The sequence below is a fragment of the Mustela nigripes genome, chromosome 6 (genome assembly GCF_022355385.1).
Source record: "Mustela nigripes isolate SB6536 chromosome 6, MUSNIG.SB6536, whole genome shotgun sequence".
NCBI lineage: Eukaryota > Metazoa > Chordata > Mammalia > Carnivora > Mustelidae > Mustela > Mustela nigripes.
This window is the reverse complement of record NC_081562.1, coordinates 134,583,856-134,603,885: the sequence shown is the minus strand read 5'-3', so window position 1 is coordinate 134,603,885 and position 20,030 is coordinate 134,583,856. Positions and strand designations below refer to the sequence as shown.

Here is a 20,030-nt window from a genome sequence, read left to right as displayed (position 1 = left end):
TTTGACTTTGAATCAGAAGATATGGGTAATGGGTTCTAGGTTTAATTCAGCACTAAGTGATGACCATGGACAACTCAGTTGACTCGTGTGAGATTTTCAGTTTTCTTATTATGATTAGGGATTAAACTAAGTTAACTTCTAATGTCCAACCTACTTTAAAACGGTGTGATTCTCTCATAACTTACTCATGTTATTTTTCTTTTAAGCAATATTTTGGTTTTTAAACTTGGGGGAACATCCTTATCTGTCAGTATCATGGAAGTGAACAGTGGAATATACCGTGTTCTTTCAACGAACACTGATGATAACATTGGAGGTACACATTTCACAGAAACCTTAGCACAGTACCTAGCTTCGGAGTTTCAGAGGTGAGTATTAATGGACTTGATGGTGGGTTTTTTTGTTGTTTTTTTGTTGTTGTTGTTAAGACTTTATCTATTTGACAGATAGATATCACAAGTAGGCAGAGAGGCAGGCAGAAAGAGACAGAGAAGCAAGCTCCCTGCTGAGCAGAGAGCCTGATGCGGGACTCGATCCCAGGATCATGACCTGATCCGAAGGCAGAGGTTTTAACCCACTGAGCCACCCAGGTGCCCTTGATGATGTTTTGATTGAAGTTTCTCTTCAGGGTTTTTGTTTTGTTGTTTTGTTTTGTTTTGTTTTGTTTTGTTTTAAATTGCACTGCTTCGAAGGAGGATCTATTTTTTGTTTTTATTTTCCAGTGCTTTGGCTATTTTCATGTCGCTGTTATCCTGTGCTCTCCCAGCATTTACAGGGAAGCAGAGGCCAAGTTGCGCAGCACAGTGTGCTGACTTTTCACTTAGTGCAAGGGCCCACCAGATATTGAACGGTGTGAACTTGGGTCTCCAAGTTCAAATTCTTAATTCCTCAGGTGCTGCTGTTATGTCTAGATAAAGGAGGGTACAGGCACTGAGGGCTCACTACCTTCTAAACAAATTTGAAAAGGTTAGAGCTGATAAAGATTACATTACGTTATGGTCACATCCTAGTGAATTAGTGTCTTTGGAGTGTTTATTTAATTACTAGCCTGCTGTCACAAGGAATATTTTAGTTTGGGTCCTGGGTATAATTATTCCATTCAAAATCATGAGCCAAATAAATAAAGCTTATATTTTAGACATTGCCACTCTTAAAAAAAATTTTGGGGGGGGGTCACAAAATAGTATTTTCATCAGTTTGACTAAACTGACTGGGTAAAAAAACATCTTGAAAAAGAAGTAGGTTCTCACTTGTTTCGTAAAGACCTATACGGCTTTCTGTTATGAAGGTGCTTCAACTCAAGGATAAGACGTTGTTCATTTGACTACCAGTTGCAGTTACTATACATGTTTAGAGACAGAGCCAAGTAATTTTAATAATTAACTTGTGTTAGAGATAGAGAAATGATAATTTTACATATTTTATATGTGTCAAATTTCTTTAAAGAAGCCCTTTTAGGGGCACCTGGGTGGTTCAATCAGTTAAGTGTCTGCCTTCAGCTCAGGTTGTGATCCCAGAATCCTGGGATCGAACCCCATGTCAAGCTACCTCATTGGTGGGGAAGCCTGCTTCTCTCTCACTCTCCCTGCTGGTGCACTCTGACTCGTGCTCTCTCTCTATCGAAATAAATAAATAAAATCTTAGGGGGAAAAAAACCCTTTTAGTTTTTTTGTTTTTTTTTTTTAGTGCTGGACCGATCATTTTATACCATTAAACTGTGATTGTGCTGCATTTATAAACCGAGAGAGATAGGAGACTTGACCTGGTCATAATAATCTCCATCACCTTCTTGTTTAATGCTCCTGCCAAAAGATGGTAGCTACTCTACTTCTTCAAAGGACAGTCTGTTATTATGGTCACAGAATTTAGCAATTCCAAGTATCAGAAATACTCATTTCTTTTTCTTGAGGAGACTCTTAATTGCAAAGAATTTAGATATTTTGAAGATATTTTGAAGGGTTTTAAAGCTAGTTACTAAAACCTGATATTAATATGAATTTATTATATTGTTATCCTAGTAAGCATTATCTAGATTTGAGTTTTTATAAATTCTAATGTATAGAATCTAATAATTAGAATTTATATATGAATGGCCTAGGAATTTTTAAGCTCCAAAGACTGTATTTTTGATTTAGATCCTTCAAACATGACGTGAGAGGGAATGCCCGAGCCATGATGAAGTTGATGAACAGTGCTGACATTGCAAAGCATTCTTTGTCAACCTTGGGAAGTGCCAATTGTTTCCTTGACTCACTGTATGAAGGTCAAGATTTTGACTGCAATGTGTCCAGGTAAAACTGAAATTCAAAAAACCTAAAAAATTCCAAAGACTTTTTTTTAGGTGTAATTTTCTCACTTAGGGCTTTTTGTTTGTTTGTTTGTTTGAGATTTATTAGCCATCATAAAGGGAGAGCTTTCTTGTCTTTATTCCAAGGTCGAGTTCTTGTTAGACTAAGTAACTGCTCCAAAACTACTGACCTCAATTGTGATTGCTTGCCCTGTTACCGACAGCTACGAAGAACAGTGTGTGAAAAAGGAATCCTAGATCTTTGAAAGAAAGGCTTGTTGTTGGTTAAGTTCATGTGAGCTGCACGTGTTTCAACGGTACTTAGTCAAACTAAATACAGAGAATCCAAAGGGAGGACATTGCCCTATCATTTTGCCTTGCATATTATTAACGCTAATAATAGCTACCAGTGGTTTGCTGTTTAAACCTCCCAACAACCTAACAGGTAACTTGGAAACGTAATAATAATTTTCAGAATTACAGTATTATTTTTAGGATTCTACTGACTATATTTGGTTAAATTTAGTCTTCATTTGGTCCTTATAGTTTAGCTTCCTTATTTCCAGGGCTTTCCTGAAGACTCTAGCTCTGTGTCCCCAATACAATATACACTAGCCACCTATGGCTATTTAAATTGTAATTAATTAGAAATAGATAACATAAAAGATTCAGTTCCTCAGCACTAGCCACAGTTCAAGTGCTCAATAGTCTCAGAAGCCTGGTGGCTCACAGAAAATTCTATTAGCACTGCTAGCTCTTTTAAGAGAGATTTCAAACTATGACCCAAAAGATTGAAAGGTGTTAAATTGAAATCTCTTTGTGGGCAGAGTGTTGTGTATTTTTTCTGTTTCTAGAATTCCTAATTTAATGGTGAGTATGTCCAAGTACTCAGTATATGCTTGCGTATTATTGCTTGGTTATCAGGAATGAAATATAATTTGTAATATTTCATTAAGGAAATTTTGTCTTTATCACAAAGAGTTCAACTATAAGGTATGTATAGATAGTACAAATAATTTTAAAAATCAGTCATCTGCATTTAAGTTTAGTGTGAAGTTAGGGAATACATTTTTCATAATCATAGATCTTAAAATTATGTGTTAGCATTTAGTTCTCAGAGTAAGAGAACTAAACATGTACAGCATAGTCTCAGATTATAAAGAAAAAATGATGAGAAATAATTTTTGAAACCGTTAATGTATAAAAATAGCGAAAGCTTCCAAATGGAGTTTGAATTTGAGTCTATGGCTTTGCTGGAAATATCATACACTGAGTATTTATTTTTAGGTTTTTTGAAAGCTTTTACAAGTAAGCCATGAGTAAGAATCTTCTGAATTTGACATTGAATGTCTTCATACATTTGTAGGTGAATAACTTAGGTGTCCTCTCCCCACCATGGTATTACACTGTTAGGTGTTTAATATCTTGTTCTGATCATAAACCTATCTTTAAGAGAACATTATACTAGGTTTGGGCATTACTCTTAAGAAAAATTGTCTTAATTGTACTAAGCCTTTTCTCTATGTCTTTTTCTATGTGTGTCCAGAGCAAGATTTGAACTTCTCTGTTCTCCACTTTTTAATAAATGTATAGAAGCAATCAGAGGACTCTTAGAACAAACTGGATTTACAGCAGATGATATCAACAAGGTAATACTTCTATATATTTTATTTTAGGAGTAGTATCAGTCTTGGAATTCAGCCCCTTGAATTGAAATAATATTTTTATTAATTTAAATATTTTCTGAGATTGTGTTAAAGAATAAGGAAAATTGAATTTTTTAATACTGGCTCCAGTTTCCTAGCAAAAAAGAATAGTTTCATTCCAGTATATTTTTTGAGATGTGAACAAAAGCTGATGGATGCTTACATGTTTACTATGTGCAAAGCACTGTAAAATACTGTAAGTATTTTATATGAATTAACCCATTGAATACTCACCAACAACTCTATGAGGCAGGTGCTTTTATCTATCCCCATTTTATGAGTGTACACACGAAGGTACAGAAAAATGAGTAATTTCCTGGGAATCGTGTGGTTAGCAGTAGAGGCAGGATTTAACTCCCTGTAGGTCCCAAATCTGCTCTTAACGGGTACACCATTCTGCTTGTCTTTGTTCATGTAGCAAAGTATTTTGAGACTTTTCAAGAATATTCAAATTATTAATGTTTTCCTTTCCCCTCCCCAAGATTATTTCTACTCCTTTAAACTGTATATTTTTTTTCATTGCTACAATAATAATAAGTAGTCATGAAAGAAAATTCAGGAAAAACCAAAAGGCAAGCACTTTACAAAATACAAATCAGTATTTTGTAACATTTCTAACTGATCCAATCTGTACATATAATTTTGAATTGTATTTTTTATATAATATTATAACCAGTTCCTTTCCCCATATTACTGTATAATGTTCTTAAACACAATTTAAAATACATTCTTAGTGTCCTAGGAAAGGAAAGCCACCACAGATTATTTCATTCTGTTGTGTTCTATTGGGGACACTAAGTTGGGTTTCTCTCTCTACTAAACAGTGAAGCCCATCTTTGGACATCAGTTTTTACCATATTTGGGATGGATTCCCATTGTAGAATTATTGATTTGAAGAGTATAAATAGTATTAGACTATTTTTACCTTCAATTACTTTTTTTCTTTTTTTAAGATTTAATTTATTTATTTGACAGAGACAGTGAGAGAGGGAACACAAGAAGTGGGATGGAAGAGGGAGAACCAGGCTTCTGCTGAACAGGGAGCCCAATGTGGGGCTCAATCCCAGGACCCTCTGATCATGACCTGACTCAAAGACAGACGCTTAATGACTGAGCCACCCAGATGCCCCCTCTTCAATTCCTTTCTAAAAAGAGTTACACTAATACTATATCAGCAATACCTAAAGATATGCATTTTACCTTGCCAACTCTGAGTCTTATCATTCAAAGATAAATTTTCCATTAAATTGTTAAAAATTGATATTTTTGAATTTTATTGGTAGAGGATTAGCTCTTAAATATTTATTTAATCTTGTATTTCCTTCTGTGTAACTAATTATTTCATATTCTTTGACTAATGATTTACATCTTAGTATTTAAAAATTTTTTTTTGTATAGATGTTTTACATAATCAGTATGTTAACTGTAATTTACAGCATTCTTCTAAGGCATGTAGTTTACTGTTTAGTTTTGGTCCTCTCAGGAAAGGGGAGGGTACTTGACATACAGAAATTTCCTTTATTTATTTAAATCTATTGGTCTGTCACTCTGATTTCTTCAGCTGCTTCTAAGTTTATAAATTCCATCTCTGTTCAGATGTATGACAGACATTTAATGCTGTTTTCTTTTAAATTATCTATGGTTTGAAAGTTTTTATATTTTAACTATTTTGGTGTACACGATACAGTGGAAATTGGGGAATTTTTGTTTTTGGGTGGTTTTCTTTGCAGGTTTGTTCAAAAAGTTTTGTTTTTTGTTTTTTGAGTTTTTTTGAACATGTATAATAGGCCAGGCTTTGTGCTCAGTGCTTGAGGACTGGGGGTGGATCATGGAGAATGAGATATGGTATAATGGTAGCGAGGCTGTGGTGGGAAGTGAATGGCTTTGGAGACAGACCCACCTGAACTGGAAGGCTCATGGCCAGTAGTTCCAGAGTAGACTTAATTCCAAATCACTTAATTTCCTGAGCCTTCCCTAACTCTTCTTATTAGGAGGGTGAAAATACTTACCTTGTAAGTGAGTATGGTAACTTATTCTACACGGTTCTTAGTTACAAGGATGAAGTGAAATGTCATGTGTGGCACAAGTAAGTTCTCTTCCTTCATTAACTGGTCATAGAGCCCTGACATTTAGATATCACAAGTGGTAAAATTCTCAGTTGCTTGAATTTAGGTCAAATATATTCTTAGGATTAAGAATGTTGTTAAAGATTCACTCCCCAGATATTTCTAAAGTGTAGACTTTTGAGAACTTAAAAACAGAGTCGTCTTTGTAGTTTGTTGACCTTCTTACAGTAACAAGCCCCAGATCTCAGTGGTTTTCTCCAGCAGACTATCTTTTCTCATTTTTCATGTGCGCTGCTGAAGGTGGCTGTAGGCCTGTTGGCTCTGGCTCTCTTCTCCCTGCTTCCCCTTTTAGGGCCCAGGCTAAAGGAGCAGCTCTCTGGGACATGCGTTTCTTGTGGCAGAGGGGAAAGGAAGAGAGAGCTTGCAAGAACATGCGTGGCTTTAAAAAGCTTCTGCCTTGATACAATGTGCTTCAATGCACGTACACGCCATTGGCCAAAACTAGACACAGGGCCAGGCCTGACAGTGGGGCCGGGGAGTCTGCTGAATCTCAGAGAGGCACAATCGGGCCAGTGGCCATGGGCGGGGATGTGTAATCCTCTTGCAGGGAAGGAGGAGGGAATAACTGGACTTTTACTTGCCTTAAAACGTTTAATCCACGCAACAGCACCGTGAGGTATGCACCATGATCTCCATCTTCAGGTGAGGAAACGAAGAGGTTTCCAAAGAAGGGAAGCGCATTAGCGGGGGAGCTGGGGCTGGCGCTTGGGCAGTCTTGCCTCCGCAAGCCAGGCTCTCTCTTCATCATGGCTGTGCTCACTGCCTTTCTCACCTTAACATCTGGACTTGTTTTTTTCCAGAAAAATCCTCTGATCTCTTGCTCAAGACGGACACGTCTGGTTTCTGGCCTTCAGAGAGCAGGAGCGTCACCATTCCTATTCCTTAATATGCGCACTTGCCCTTATTCCCCCTGCTTTCAGCACCATGCCTGCTCTTGCCGGTGCTGTAGTGTCGTGCCCACATCCCATAACTGGTCCAGACCTCCAGCCCTGAGTGTGGGAGAAGGTGCTGGTAGCCCCCTGTCTGGGTGAGGGGAGGGCTTTGGGGAGTCCAGTCACTCCTTGTATCCTGTCAGTCACCCTGCTTTCATGTCTCTGCTTTAGCCTCCCGTCTGTGAGCCTTGGTGCTTCCAAGGCCTGGGCCACACTGGGATTCTGTACGTCAGACCGCCTTGCTTCCTCCTTGGTTATCTCCGACTTCATCTGCTTTAAGACAGTTACCTCTCTTTCCCAACTTCCAGAATTGTTGAAATCTCAAACTCAAGACCTCATTCCCATTTATTTTGCCCTAGTGCACTTATGTCTTAAATTTCTTTACTGTCATTTTAGTGGGCTTTTGGAAGAACACATAGATAAGTTGATGTGATTAATCCCTCCATTTTAACCAAGCTTCCAGGCTCTACAGCTGCAATTTTAATAGCTGCATGGTATTTGATTGTATTGACATACCATAATTAATAAAACCAATTCTTTATTTTAGTTGGAGAAATTATTTTGGTTTTATAAAAAGAAGTCTTTGAGGCTTTGTGAACATCCTTAACTTCCTTAGAATAAAATTTAGGGGTAAATCCCAAATTTTAAAACTTTTAATATTAATTATTAAGTAATTATTAATATTTATTGCCATATTGCTCACCAGAAAACAATTTACTTTCTGAATAGGTATTATTCAGGTAATCATTATTAGCAATTTAAAAAAATTCTCTTTATTCATACTTCTTTTTCAAGAGAGCTTTAGAATTATTTTTCAGCTTCCTATATAAAATCCTATTATAATTTTGTTAGTTTCATTAAGACTGTAGAATAATTTGGGATGGTGTAGGAACTTTACAGTATATTGTTTTCCTGACCAAGAAGTTGGTATCTCTCTGTTCAGATATTCTCTAGTGCTTTCAGTTACATGTTTTCTTAGTAGTTACATTAAATTATTGCTATATTTGCTATCAGATTTATGGCTATTGTGAATGAGATGTTATTTATACTTTTATTTTCCAGTTTGTTTCCACTGATCAATGGAATACTTACTGGATTTTGCTTATTTATCTAATATGTTGCCACTTTTTAAAAAGATTTTCTTTATTTATCTGACAGAGAGCATGAGCAGGGTGAGGGGCAGAGAGAGGAAGAAGCAGACTCCATGCCAACCAGGGAGCCTGATGCAGGGCTCAAACCCAACACCCTGGGACCCTGAGTTAAGGCAGACACTTGACCAACTGGGCCACCCAGGCACCCCTATATTTTTGCCATTTCATGAATTCTTGCTATTAATAAGTTTTCATGGAGTCTTCTGAATTTCCTAGAAATGCATTCAAATTAATTTACTCATCAATCCACAACTCATTACTGAGCACGCCCATTCTGTGTAAGTAGGTTCTAGGCACTTGGGATACAACACTAAATGTAACGAAGTCTTTGTCTTCATAGAACTTACATTCTAGTAGAAATATTCAGGTAATGTATAAAGGAACATGCAAAGAAAATAATGCCCAGTTAAGATAACTGTTATAAAGAACAATGAAGCAGGATAGGGCATAGCTACTGACAAAGGGTGATTTTTCAGATAAGAGACCCATAGAAGGAGATGGCTTTTGATGAGACCTGAATGAAGTGGCGGAACCAGCTGTGTGCCTATCTGCCAGTTTCCCAGACATAGGGAACAGCAATGTGCCAGAAGCTTGTTGTGTGAGGGGCAGCAGTGAGGGTAGTGGGTGGAACTGAGTGGACCAGGGAGAGAGTGGTAAGGGAGTTAGGGACTGAATCAGAACACAGCATGGATGCCTCTGGCTGCAGGGGCAGGAGGACAGTGTGGCCGGATGTGAGTCCACATTTTAGGAGAGAGTTCTGAGCTGGAGATCTACCTTCGCCAGTGCCTTTGTGCCGCTTAGAGCTGTGCCTGCGTGAAATAGAGCCACAACAGAGAAGAGACCTCCGGACAGGATCCAGGGCCTCTGGACATTCACACACCACAAGGGGATGTAGCATGGGATTTAGGACTAGCTAGTGAGGAGCCATGAAAACCAGGAGACCAGTAAAATTGTCCACATTAGAGAGGGAAAGATCACCTGCCCTGTGCCGCTAGAGGCCCAGCAGGTGAGGCCCGAGGACTGACCACTGAGCTTACCTGGTTGGTGTTAATGGAGTAATGGAGAGAAACACGCTACTGGAGTGAGTTAAATATAAATAGAAGGTAGGATTGTGGACACAACGAGTACAAAGAACTCTCTTGAGAAGTTTTGCTGTAAGAGCAGCGGGAAAATGGAGTGGTAATTAGGGCGGGCTGTGAGTTCTGGGAGATGGTTATATGTGAGTGGTGATACTTCTCTCTCAAATATGTATCCCTCCCTTTTTTATATATATTCGGTTGTGTTGGTCAGAACTTCGTTCTTTTTTTCTCTTTTTTAGAGGAATATTTTATTAGCCTTTTAACAAAAAATGTGATTACTGATAATTGGGAAGAAATAGTTCGGGCGCCTGGGTGGTTCAGTCAGCTAAGCATCTACCTTTGTCTCAGGTCATGATTCCAGGGTTCTAGGATCGAGTCCCACATTGCATTGAGCAGGGAGCACTCTGCCTGCTCCTCTCTGCTTGTGCTTGCTCTAACAAGTAAATGAATAGAATCTTGAGGAAAAAAAAGAAAAAAAGAAAGAAAGAAATAGATTTTCTTTCTCATATTGAGCATTCTCTTTTTCCTAACATTTCCTGTATTAATACGAAATAGGTGGTGAGTCTTTACAAATGTATTTTCTGGACACCTCCAAGGCAGGCTTATGGTTTCCTTTATATTTGTCTTTAAGTTGTGTGATAAATTATTGATACTTTCCTAATGTGGAACAGTATTCCTGAGATAGATCTCACTTCGTTATGAAGAATTATTCTTTTAGTATATTAATTTTCTGTGATAATTTATTATTTTCACCTTATTTATGCTTAGCGGGAAAGAGTAAATGGTCTATTTCGGGGTTCTCTACCTTAACCCGAAAAAAGTAACCCGTTTTGATATCAGATACTTTAAAGGAGAATGGTTCTGCATTTTGGTTTCATTGGTCTAAGAAGTGCCTTAGAGGGACACCTGAGTGACTCAATTAAATATCTGCCTTTGGCTCAGGTCATGATCTCAGGGTCCTGGGATCGAGCCCCATGTCTGGCTCCCTGCCCATTGGGTGGTCTCCTCCCTCTTCCTCTCCCATTGCCTTCTCCCCTGCTCTTTTCTCTTTCTCTGTCTCAAATAAATAAATAAAATCTTTAAAAAGAATGATAGAAGTGCCTTAGCTACTGGCCTCCCAGCTCATTCTCTCTTCCCCACATGATGACTTGTCTGTGGCACCTCCTGAACCATTGTTTATCAGTAGGGCCTCAAGGCTTCTGTCTAGGGACAGGGTGAGGAGTGTGGGTGAGTCTCAAGCATTGTTCAGATAAGAAGCATATTATAAGGTAGAGGCACGGCTTGGTCCTTTTCTCATCTTTCTTGCTCCTACCTCCCTTCTTTTTGAGTCCAGCAGCATGACCTGCTCCTTCCTTAATGGTCTACCTTGTCCGAGGTTGTAATTTCATAAGCAGAGGCTACTTCTCTCTTTGTCTTTAAAAAAAAAACAAAAACAAAAACAAAAAAAAACCTCCTGAGACACACTCAAAGAAATAAGAACATTATTCCTTTTTTGTCTTAAATGCTTGAACTTAGATGACAAAAGTAGCACAATATATCTGATTCATTTATCCAGAATAATACCTTCTAAACCAAAACTTCCAGTACTTTAACTCTACTTTATTTCACGGTAATGTAATCATACACAGTGTTCCTCGGAAAGAGATTAATATTACCTTCCTTTCTTCATAGCTGGAGGCACCATGTGGGAGAGGTTACACGCTCTAGCAGTTAGTTGTAGGGGACAGCCGTGAATGTGAATGAAGTTGTCAGGTATAGGAAAACACAGCTGCCAGAAAATACCCATCTGAACTCAATATAAAAATGCAGATTCCTGATTTGGAGGTTACATTTTAAATTCCAGCTTGAAAAAAATAGCAAATTGAAAAATAGAAATATTGAGTAATTAATGTTTCTTTCACAGCTAATTTCTCCAGATTTGGAACCTGAAACCCCTTTTCTTCTGTTCCACCATGTCAGTGTCCGATCTTACATTTTGGGTTATGTTTGGTATAGAATTCAACCTTAAATCCTTTAGAGGGGCACCTGGGTGGCTCAGTCAGTTAAGCATCTGCCTTCAGCTCAGGTCATGATCCCAGGGTTCTGGGATCAAGCCCCGAGTTGGTCTCCTGACTCAGAAGGTCTGCTTCTCCCTCTGCCCCTCCCCTACTCATGCTTGCTCTCTCTCTCAAATAAATAAAATCTTTAAAAAAAATTTTTTTAAGACCCTTTAACTAGAAGTAATATTTTGGGGTTTTTTTGTTTTTTTTTTTTTTTTTCATTTTCATCATGAAAAGTATCCACTCACAAAATTTCTGTAGGGGTGCCTGGATGGCTTGGTCGGTTAAGCATCTGACTTTGGCTCAGGACATGATTTCAGTGTCCTGGGATTAAGCCCATGCTCAGCAGGGATCTACTTGTCCCTCCCTTTCCCTGTCCCCCTGCCGCTCCCCTAAATTGTGCACATGTGCATTCTGTGTGTGTGTGTGTGTGTGTCAAATAAATAAGATCTTTAAAAAAATATGTTTCTTTAACCAAGGACGGAACCTTTTATGGTGGTTTTTAAATATATATTCAGTATAACTCCTCCTAAGATATATGTAGAATTCTAAAGTGAGCGTTTAACCATATAATATGGGAATGTGATTTTAGGTATGATTTACATATCTGTAAATTAAGTTCAGCATAAGAAAGTGTGCCAGATCCCCTTGTCAAGTAGAGACTTAATCCACTGAGCCACCTAGGCGCCCCATATATACCACATCTTCTTTATCCATTCATCTGTTGATGGACATCTAGGTTCTTTCCATAGTTTTGACTATTGTGGACATTGCTGCTATAACATTTCGTGGGCATGTGCCCCTTCAGATCACTACATTTGTATCTTTAGGGTAAATTTTTGATTTAAAGAAAAATTTTTTTTTGTTTTAGGCTAATTCTTTATTTTATTTATTTAAAAAAAATGTTTAATTTCTTTAATTTTTTAAATTAACATATAAATATAGTATTTGCCCCAGGGCTACAGGTCTATGAATCGTCAGGCTTACACACTTCACAGCACTCACCATAGCACATACCCTTCCCAGGGTCCATAACTCAGCCACACTATCCCTACCCCCCACGCCCCAGCAACCCTCAGTTTATTTCATGAGATTAAGAGTCTTTTATGGTTTGTCTCCCTCCCAATCCCAATTTGTTTCATTTTTTCCTTCCCTAGCCCCCATGATTCCCCACCCTGTCTCTCAAGTTCCTCGTATCAGAGAGCTCATATGATAATTGTCTTTCTCTGATTGACTTCTTTTGCTCAGCACAATACCCTCTAGTTTCATCCATGTCACTGCAAATGGCAAGATTTTGTTTCTTTTGATGGCTGCATAGTATTCTGGTGTGTGTGTGTGTGTGTGTGCATATATATATGCATTTGTGCATATAGTTTCCTTTTCCTTTGCTACGCTTGACAGGCTTTTTTGTTTGTTTTTTATTTTTTGGCTCTAACTCCTGCCACTACTACCCCCAAAAAACTTCAGATTTTTTTTAAGTCTTTTTTTTTTCTTTTCTAATTGATTTATTTCTGATTTTCTCCTTATTTCTTCCAGTCTTTCCAGGACACTTTTGTTATTTTTCTAAATCCTTATATTAAATGCCAATTTATTTTTTCACTTTTTTCTATAGTAAAAAAATTAGCTACAGTTTCATTTCTTAATAGTTTTGGTTTTATTCAGTAAGCTTTGATAGATTTTATTATTTTCTGTATTTCTAGAATAATCTGTAATATATTTTTCCTTTTTTGTTGTTTAGATTCATGTTTTTAATACTCAGGTAGTTAAGATGGTTTGATTTTTTTAACAGCAGTTTTATGAAATTACTGTGAAAGTTATATTTGAAAATCCTTTAGTATGTTATTTATGTTTAGCATGTTATTTAGTAAGTTATTTATGTTCAATATATGTATATCCTATTAAATTTTATTCATTCATTTATTTATTTATTTTTAAAGATTTTATTTATTTATTTGACAGACAGAGATGACAAGTAGGCAGAGAGGCAGGCAGAGAGAGAGGAGGAAGCAGGCTCCTTGGTGAGCAGAGAGCCCGATGTGGGGCTCGATCCCAGGACCCTGAGACGTGACCTGAGCCGAAGGCAGAGGCTTTAACCCACTGAGCCACCCAGGCGCCCCTATTCTATTAAATTTTAAATCACAAAAGAAATCTTATAGTACAGACTAGATCTTTAAAGAATTTATTTAAATTAAAACTTGGTGGTTACTGTCAGCATTAATGGTAATACATTGTTATTTTTTTCACTTTTTTAAATGAAAATTCCAAAAGCCAAGACTTTTTAGTTTTTTGTTTTGTTGGGTTTTTTTTTGTTTTTTGGGTTTTTTTGCATAGCATCACTTAATTGCTTCTTGATAAAGCTTTGTGATGTTGACTGTGAGAAATTTGAGGGGCGTATTCTACATTCTTATCCTCATGGTATTTACATGGGATCATAAAATTTTAAAATCTTTTTATTTTATTTATTTATTTGAGAGACAGTGAGAAAAAGCATGAGTGAGGAGAAGGTCAGAGGGAGAAGCAGACTCCCCATGGAGCTGGGCGCCTGATGCGGGATTTGATCCCGGGACTCCGGGATCATGACCTGAGCCGAAGGCAGTCGTCCAACCAGCTGAGCCACCCAGGCGTCCCGGGATCATAAAATTTTAGAGAAGGTTTTTATTTTTACTTACCTCCAAAACAGACCATTTAGGGAGGTCTTAGGGAACTTTGCCAGGGCAAACCTGCTTTTCCTTTTTTCTTTTTCACTCAGCTGATGTTCCTCATGCCCTCACCTGAAGATCAGTACGGTATTACTCCTCATTTCACACCTAATGTTAGAGAGGCCTGGTTTTCATCAGTTGGTCATTTTCTCTAACACATTGAGCTTTGAGAATATCCATAAAAAGACTGTGAAATAAGAAGTGAATATTGGGGGCACCTAGGTGGCTCAGTAGGTTAAAGCCTCTGCCTTCAGCTCAGGTCACGATCTCAGGGTCCTGGGATCGAGCCCCACATCGGACTCTCTGCTCAGCGGGGAGCCTGCTTCCTCCTCTCTCTCTGCCTGTGATCTCTGTCTGTCAAATAAGTAAATAAAATCTTTAAAAAAAAAAAAAAAAAGAAGTGATTATTGATGGTTTCCCTTCTTGGGCTACCTATTTATTCAATATCCTGTGTACCTATGGAGATGTAAGTGCTAAATGTATAAATGAAGAAATTCAGGTCTTTATAAAGGAGCAGTTTTATTCCACTTTATTGAATTATAATTGACAAATAAAATTGTAAAGTATTTATAGTTACAGGTAGGATTAGATACACATATACATTGTGATAGGGTTCCCACCATGGAGTTAATTAACACATCTGTTACCCTGTATTTTTACCTTTTTGGGTCAGAGGTGAAAACACTTAAGCTTGCTTTCTTAGCAAATCTCAATTGCACAGTACAATATTATCAACTATAATCACCATGTTATATAATAGATCCTCAGATCTTATTCACGTACAACTGAAACTTTTTACCATTTTATCAACCTCTCCCTATTTCCCTCACCACGTAGCTCCAGCCACTTTTCTACCTTCTGTTTCTATGAGTTTGACATTTTTTCTTTTTTTAGATTCCACATATAAGTGACACTATGCCATATTTGTCTTTCTCTGTCTAGCTTATTTCACCTTGCATAATGCCTTCGAGATTCATGCATATTGTGGCAAATGACAGGATTTCTTTCTTTTTTAAGACTGAATAATATTGCATTGTGTCTATATGCATATGCCACATCTTCATCCATTCATCCATCAACAGACACTTAGGATATTTTCATATGTTGGGTATTGTGAATAATGCTATAATGAACATGAGCATACACATACCTCTTTGAGATAGTGACTTCATTTCTTTTGAATATATACTCAGAAATGGGATTGCTGGATCATATGGCAATTCTATTTTTAATGTCTTGACGAATTTCCGTACTGTTTTCCATAGTGGCTCTATTATTTCACATTCCCAGCAGTGTACAAGGGTTCCCTTTCGTCTATATTTTTGCCAATATGTGTTCTCTTTTGTGTTTTTGATGAGAGCCACCCTAACAAGGGTGAGGTGACATCTCATTGTGGTTTTGATTTGCATTTGCCTTATGATGAGTGATGTTGAGCATCTTTGCATGTGTCTGTTAGCCACCTGTATATCTTCTTCAGAAAAATGTCTATTTAAGTCCTTTACCCACTTTTTAATTAGGTTGTTCGGTTTTTTTGCTTTTGAGTTTATGACTTCCTTGTATATTTTGCATATTAACCCCTTTTCAGATATGTGGTTTGAAAATATTTTTTCCCCTTTTCCAGGTTGCCTTTCCACGTTGGTGATGGTTTCCTTTGTTGTTCAGTAACTTTTTAGTTTACTGTTATTTATCTTTGGTTTTATTGTTTTTGCTTTGGGCGTCAAATGCAAAAAAATTCACTACTAAGACTAATAATGTCAAGGAGCTTTACCCCCTGTTTTGTTCTAGGAGTTTTATAGTTTTGGGTCTTAATTCAAGTCTTCAGTTTGAGTTAATTTGTGTATATGGTATAACATAAGGATACAGTTTTATTCTTTTGCCTGTGGATATCCACTTTCGCCCACACCACTTACTAAGGAGATTGTCCTTATATGATCTCAGGGTCATGTTGTATATTCTTGGTTCCTTCATTGAAAGTTAATTGACCATTTAAGCATGGGCTTTTTTCTGGGCTCTCCGTTCTGTTGATCTTTGTGTCTGCTTCTGTGCCAGTACCATTCTGTTCTGATTATTATAGCTTTGTAATACGTTTTGAAATCGGTAAGCATGATGCTCCAACTTTGTTCTTTCTAATGATTGCTTGGCTGTTTGGGTCTTTTGTGGTTCAATATAGATTTTAGGATTGTCTTTCCTGTTTCTGTGAGAAATGCTATTGGAATTTTGATAGGATTGCATTGAATCTCTAGATCACTTTGGGTAGTATGGGCATTTCAACAAAATTAATTTTTCCATTACAAGAACATGGAATATCTTTCAACTTACTCATGTCTTCTTCAATTTCTTTCATCAATATCTTATAGCTTTTAGTGTATAAATCATTCACCTCCTTGGTTAAATTTATTCCTAAGTCTTTTATTCTTTTTTTGCTGTTGTGAATAGGATTGTCTTCTTAATTTCTCTTTCCAATAATTTGTTGTTAGGGTACAAAAAATAATTTTTGATTAGCATAAACTTACTCTAACCATTTTGCTAATTTTCGGTTTTATAGTTCATGTGCTCCTTTATTCCTTCTTCCTTTGTGATTTGTTGATTTTTTTGCATAGTAATGTGCTTTGATATCTTTCTTTTTATCTTTTGTTGTATCTATTATTGGTTTTTGCTTTTTGGTTACCATGAAGCTTATATAAAACATCTTATAATAGCCTAATTGAAACCGATACAGCTTAACTTTGAACACATACCAAAGCTCTACATTTTTACACTCCTCTTTTTCACATTTTGTTTTTGATGTCACAATTTATGTCTTTTGTTTTGTGTATCCATTAATTAATTATTGTAGTTATATCATTTTTAATGTTTTTTTTCTTTTAGCCTTTATGTTAGAGTGCTCACCCCCACTATTACAATATTAGAGTATTCTGAATTCAACTACAGTTGACCTGTGAACAACACAGGTTGAATTGCACAGATCTGCTCATAAATGGATTTTTTCTTCAATAAATACAGTAAAGTACTTTAAATGGATTTTCTTTTCTTTATGGTTTTCTTGACATTTTATTCTCTAGCTTACTTTATTGTAAGAATACAGTATATATTACATATAACATATAAAATATGTGTTTATTGACTGTGTTATTGATAAGGCTTCTGGTCAACAGTAGGCTATTAATAGTTAAGTTTTGGGGTAGTCAGACATTATACATGGATTTTCAACTATGCAGGGAATAAGTGTCCTTGACCTTTGAATTATTCAAGGGTCAACTGTATATATTTACCTTTACCAGTGAGTTTTACAGTTTCATATGTTTTCAAGTTACTAATTAGCATCCTTGAAGAACTCCATTGAACATTGCTCAGTCTGGTAAACTCCATCAGCTTTCATTGGTGTGTAAAACACATCTCTCCATCAGTTCTGCAGGATAGCTTTGAGTAGAGTATTCTTGGCTGACAGGTTTTTTCTTTCAGCAGTTAGGATAGCTCACATCTAGTTTGTAAGATTTCTGTTGGAATATCTGCTTATCATCTTACGAGAGGGTCACTTGTATGTAACAAGTTGCTTTTCTCTTGCAGTCTTTGAGATTCTGTCTTTAACTTTTGATGCTTTTTTTTTTTTTTTTTAAGAGGGGAGCAGGTGGGTGGGCATAGGGAAAGGGAGAGAATTTTTTTTTAAAGATTTTATTTATTTATTTGACAGACAAGAGATCACACGTAGGCAGAGAAGCAGGCAGAGAGAGAGAAAAGGAAGCAGGCTCCCCGCTGAGCAGAGAGCCCGATGCGGGGCTTGATCCCAGGACCCTGGGATCATGACCTGAGCCGAAGGCAGAGGCTTTAACCCACTGAGCCACCCACTGAGCCACCCAGGTGCCCCGAGAGAGAGCATCTTAAGTAGGCTCCATGCCCAGCCGTGAGGCTGATGCCGGGCTCAGTCTCATGATCCTGAGATCATGACCTGAGCTGAAATCGAGAAGGATGCTTAACCAACTGATCCACCCACGTGACCCATTAACACTGTAATTACAATGTTTCTCAGTGTAGGTCTCTTTATACATCTTACTTGGTAATTTTGGGGCTTACTGGATCTGGATATCTGTTTGTTTCCCCAGGTTAGGTAATTTTTAACCATTATTTCTTTTAATATGCATTCTGCCCCTTTTTTTCTCTTCTCTTTCTGGGACTTCTATAGTATGTGCATTAGTATACTTACTACTGTCCCATAAGTTCCTTAAGCCATCTTAATTCTTTTTCATTCTTTTTTCTTTTTACACCTATCTTTAGATGAATTCCTCTGTCCTGTCCTGAGTTTATGAACCTTTCTTTTCCTTCATGAAATGTGCTGTTTAACCTCTCTACTGAATTTTTCAGTTCAGTTATTATATTCTTCAGTTCTGTGATTTGGGGTTTTTTTTTTTAATATTTTCTATATCTCTGTTGAGATTCTCTTTATTCACACATTACTCTGCTGACTCCAGCAAGCAGCCTTATTGTTATAAACTGTACTGGGAAAATCACTTACCTTTGCCTCATTAAGATCAGTTTTTGAGAAGTTATTTTGTTTGGAATATATATGTTGACTCTCCATGTTGGTTTCTGTGCATTACATATAACTACCACATCTTCCAGTCTTGACACACTGGTCTGACATAAGAAATTAACTTTATCAATCACCCCAGCCCCAAGCTTCTGGTTGCCTCTCAAATCTGTATGCCTAAGCTGCCATCTTTGTTCTTAGTGGCTCTCAGTAGCTGAGAGTATGCCAAGACCATCAGTGTCCCAAAGAGGAGGATTGAAGAAACAAGCTGATTGGAAGCCAGACTCTCAGGCAGCAGCTGGGAAAGTATGCAGTCAAATCTCCTCCAGGGATAAACTGGGAGATGGGCATTTTTGCCTGGCTCCCTCTCTGCTGAGCCCAGGCATATAGGTATATAGCCACTGGGCAGGGGGTGCTCCTTAACCATTTAAAAACTGCCTCATTGTGATAGTCCTGTGGAACTCATGAATGCCAGTACTTTTAACTATCAGAGCTAGGTGATTTGGAGCCCCAGTCCCTCAGGCGGCAGCTGTAAAAGCTGGGGCACTTGTGTGGATAAGCTAGTAAAGGAGTAGTTTTATATGAAATTCTTCAGAGACAAGATATTTAACTAGATGGACCAAGAGCTTAAAATGTAGTTTTGTAAAACATCTTTTTCCTCAGAAAATTGAGTGTTCTTCCATGGTGAAGATAAAAATCTGTGGCATAGTTTTCACATAGTGAGATTGCTTATATTTGTCATAAAAATGCCATAGGATGTATGTAAACATTTCTTTTAGAAGTGTTGGAATAGTATAAAGTATTAATATATTTCCTATTCAGATGCCTGTTTATGGTTAAGCTGCATATGCCCAGTATTAATCATAAGCCACATTGTTCGTGTATTGTATTTTCTACCGTGTGGTAAGATCTCTTCATTTTAAATTTTGTTTTTATGAGTAAAGAATATGTTAAATACTTAAAATGTGTTAAATATATATATTTTATATATATGGTAAGTACAACATAAAATAATGTTACAATAGGGCTTCTTGTATTTTATCATTACATGGGTAAAGATGGCCGAACTTTTAATACTTGATTTTGAGAAACAGCCATTGTTCTAAAAGTAAAAAACTGAAAATTATTTTTATTTTCTAGGTTGTTCTTTGTGGAGGGTCTTCTCGAATGCCAAGGCTACAACAACTGATTAAAGATCTCTTCCCAACGGTTGAGCTTCTGAATTCTATCCCTCCTGATGAGGTCATCCCTATTGGTGCAGCTATTGAAGCAGGGATTCTTATTGGGAAAGAAAATCTTTTAGTGGAAGACTCACTTAAGATAGAGTGTTCAGCCAAAGATATTTTAGTTAAGGTAGGTTTAGCTTTTCTTTACTTTTCCATAAAAGTAGCATAAACTTATTGTCATAAGTTTTTTTTTTTAAGATTTTTTTTTTTTTTATTTGACAGAGAGAGATCACAAGTAGGCAGAGAGGCAGGCAGAGAGA

At 37.1% G+C, this 20,030-nt stretch overlaps 1 protein-coding gene across 2 annotated transcripts in view; it reads left to right on the top strand.

Moving 5' to 3' along the window:
- The window catches only part of HSPA14 (heat shock protein family A (Hsp70) member 14), a 39,731-nt gene that overhangs the window by 13,435 nt on the left and 6,266 nt on the right, over positions 1 to 20,030 (top strand). For both annotated transcript variants that reach the window (XR_009404937.1, XM_059404269.1), the window contains exons 8-11: positions 207 to 368; positions 2,136 to 2,291; positions 3,834 to 3,936; positions 19,685 to 19,897. Coding sequence is in view for 1 of the 2 variants with exons in the window: in XM_059404269.1 (XP_059260252.1) it covers positions 207 to 368; positions 2,136 to 2,291; positions 3,834 to 3,936; positions 19,685 to 19,897 (634 nt within the window). In the remaining variant the exon portion in view is untranslated. The remainder of the gene's footprint in view (positions 1 to 206; positions 369 to 2,135; positions 2,292 to 3,833; positions 3,937 to 19,684; positions 19,898 to 20,030) is intronic.